Source organism: Choloepus didactylus, chromosome 8, assembly GCF_015220235.1.
Source record: "Choloepus didactylus isolate mChoDid1 chromosome 8, mChoDid1.pri, whole genome shotgun sequence".
NCBI lineage: Eukaryota > Metazoa > Chordata > Mammalia > Pilosa > Megalonychidae > Choloepus > Choloepus didactylus.
This window is the reverse complement of record NC_051314.1, coordinates 76,432,721-76,436,072: the sequence shown is the minus strand read 5'-3', so window position 1 is coordinate 76,436,072 and position 3,352 is coordinate 76,432,721. Positions and strand designations below refer to the sequence as shown.

Genomic DNA, 3,352 nt, shown 5'->3' with positions numbered 1-3,352 from the left:
GGCAGTTTGGGAATAAATCCATAGTCTAAGTCATGACGCGCTTAAATCATTTATATCTTAATTACTCATTTATACCCGAACAAATTTTCTCTAAGCATACTAATAACTTCCAAATGATGTAATGAATATTCTGGTTGCAGTATTTTATTATTTTTCTGAATTACATTTGGGAAAAAGAAGCCAGCTGCTTCACCTATTTTAATACTAGTATTACTCTGGGATCACATTATACAAATACATGAAAAGAAACTTAAAAGAACATACATTTCCCATGAGGAGACATTTAGTTTGTGTCAGTGGTACGTATTTGCAAAACATTCTAGCACTGCAAACAAGAGGTTTCAGGATTGGGCACATTTAAAAGTTTCTACTCTACTACAGTGATGCTGGTGTACTTCTACCCAAGGCCTCTTAGTGATGTCAGTCAACTGACAGTAGGACTTTATCAATGAATTGCTTGATATCCATCATTTCCTGGTGACATGAACTGTGCATCAAGCCCCCATAGGTTTTGAAGGCTACATTGGCTGGATTTACCAATGTTTTTAGTTTTTCAGTAGTAAGGGAAACAAACATTAGGGCAACTAAGGGGTCACAATCTCCATGGCACTGGAGGATAGATATGTCTTTATTAGTGCCAGTGATAGGACCCTGTGGAAATGAATCCCGAAGTGCAAGCCAGCAACTGAGTGCAATGACACCTGCCAGTTTCTGCTGTGTGGTAAGAGCAGTATATAAAGATAAAGCTCCTCCCTGGGAAAATCCTCCCAAAATAATCCTGTTAGAAGGAATTCCATTCTTCACTTCTTGGTCCATCAAAGATTTGACATTTTCTGCCGCCTGCTTGATTCCAGGTTCATCTTCCTGTGAACCAGGTGAAAGTCCAATAATATCAAACCAAGAAGGCATAGTCATATTCATATTTAATGTTACAGGCATAACTGGCCCATGCGGGCAGATATATTTGATATGTGAACTTCTGATACCTGTAAAGGCTTCTGCCCATCCATGCCCCGTGTCTCCCAATCCGTGAAGAAAAATAACCGCCGCGGTGGCCTTGCGGGCGGCGGGTGCAATGGCGGGCAGCGGGGCTGACGTTATTGCCGCACACGCATGGCTTGTGAGTCACTTTTATAAATCTTATATTCATAGATATCTCTCATTGATTCTGTTTCCCTAGAGAACCCTAATTAACACATCTCCCATCCTCTGCCACAAACCTACCTTACCAAGAAACTTAGAGAAGTTGCTACTTCTTACTCACTAGGTTCAAGCAACATCTCATCAATATAATGGACCAGTGTGATGTCTTATGGGAGGAAGAAATGATCAAGGTCCCTGCCAACAATATTATGACATAGGGCTGGAGAGTTGATATAACCCTGCAGTGGCACAGTGAATGTATACTGCTGGCCTTGCCAGCTAATGCAAACTGTTTCTGGTGGTCTTTACTAACAGCTATTGAGAAAAAAGCATTTGCCAGATCAATAGCTGCATACCAGGTACCAGGAGATGTGTTGATTTGCTTAAGCAATGATACCACATCTGGAACAGCAGCTGCAATTGGAGTCACCACCTGGTTAAGCTTACGATAATCCACTGTCATCCTCCAAGACCCATCTGTTTTCTGCACAGGCAAAATAGGAGAGTTGAATGGGAATGTGGTCACCCTTCTGTAGGGTGACTACAGAGCTCTTCAGAGATGAGGGAGCTAGTCTCACAAATTTATTCCTCACAGTTCTGGTAAAAGATGTGTCCTCTGGACATCCCCAAGTCCTTCAAGTCCTTAAGAATGGCATTAATCTCTGCAATCCCTCGGGAATCTGGTATTGCTTCTGGTTTATTATTTTGCTAGGCAGGGGCAATTCTAGAGGCTTCCACTTGGCCTTTCCCACCATAATTGCTCTCACTCCATCAGTCAGGGAACCAGTGTGAGGATTCTGCCAGTTACTGAGTATGTCTATTCCAATTATGCATTCCAGAACTGGGGAAATAACCACAGAATGGGTCTGGGGACCCACTGGACCCACTGTGAGAGAGACCTGAGCTAAAACTCCATTGATCGCCTGACCTCCATAAGCCCCAACTCTGGTGGACCAGAGTGACATTTTGAGTCTCCTGGAATCAATGTCACTTCTGAACCAGTGTCTAATAATCCCCAAAATACCTGATCATTTCCTTTTCCCCAATGCACACTTATCCTGGTAAAAGCCGTAGGTCCCCCTGGGGAAGGCTGGGAAGAGGATTAACAGTATAAAGTTTTGGCAGTGTAACAAGGTCCCTCCCCAGGGGTGCCCGGCCTTCCCCTCATTCAAGGGGCTCAGAATCTGTAAACTGTTTCAAGTCTGGGAATTGACTAACAGGCCGTGACTCTCTGTTTTTGTAACTCAAGGTAGACTTTTGTTCACTTGACCTAGAATTCTTCTGCTTATACAGCTCAAACAAGAATTTAGTAGACTGCCCATCTTTTTTACTACTAGGTACTCCATGATCTACTAGCCAACACTATAAGTCTCTGTGAGTCATATTATTTTGACTGCTGCTTTGATCCTGTTTTCCTTTATGGTAGCCACACCCACCTTGTCTTTGGTGATTAACTTCTGCTGACTCAGGATCTGAGAATCTGATTATTCCCGTTGTGTTTAAGGATTCCAGCTCAGTGACAGCAGTTCCCATAGTCATATCTGACCTACAGAGAAGGGTGACTACAGAGCTTTTCAGAGATGAGGGAGCTAGTCTCACAAATTTATTCCTCACAGTTCTGGTAAAAGATGTGTCCTGTGGACATTCCAGGGGTGTGTGAGCAGGTCTTCCATGATAAATCCACTCTAACATTCCAATCTCTCTAAGCCTTTGAATCCCCTCCTCTTTGGAATGTTTTAGATGTTCTTTTTTATTCTAATTCTTATTTTATTGTTTGGAGTAATGAAAATGTTCAAACATTAAAAAAAAAAAAAAATCCCCTCCTCTACATTAAACCAGGGTAGTTCTGGCATTTGGACCTCAAGTAATGTCAGCCACCTTTTGATCCACGGTTCAGCCAACCACCCAAACAGTTAATGCCCTTTCTAACCCCTTGAGCTACAACACTGAATGCAGAATCTCTGCTTAGTGAGCCCATATCAGTAATTTCAGCCTGATCAAACTTTATATTCCTTCTATCATTATCCCACACCCTTAACATCCATTCCCACACATATTCCCCTGATTTCTGTCTGTATAAGTGTGAAAACTCATACAGTTCTTTTGGATTATAGCATACTTCCTCATGGGTCACACTTTGTACCTTACCCTTCAGGGTCTGTTGGGACTCTAGTCTAGTTATAGGTCTTGAAGCAAAGACTGATGGTGA

At 42.3% G+C, this 3,352-nt stretch overlaps 1 protein-coding gene across 1 annotated transcript; it reads right to left on the bottom strand.

Annotated features, from left to right (window-relative positions):
- Positions 1-420: 420 nt before the first annotated feature.
- LOC119543030 (acyl-protein thioesterase 1-like) lies at positions 421-1,006 on the bottom strand. Its single transcript, XM_037847612.1, has 2 exons — positions 988-1,006; positions 421-947 (listed from the first exon to the last, which is right to left on the bottom strand). Exons 1-2 carry the CDS (start codon positions 1,004-1,006, stop codon positions 421-423), a joined length of 546 nt encoding a protein of 181 aa, XP_037703540.1.
- Between the last annotated feature and the right edge of the window lie 2,346 nt (positions 1,007-3,352).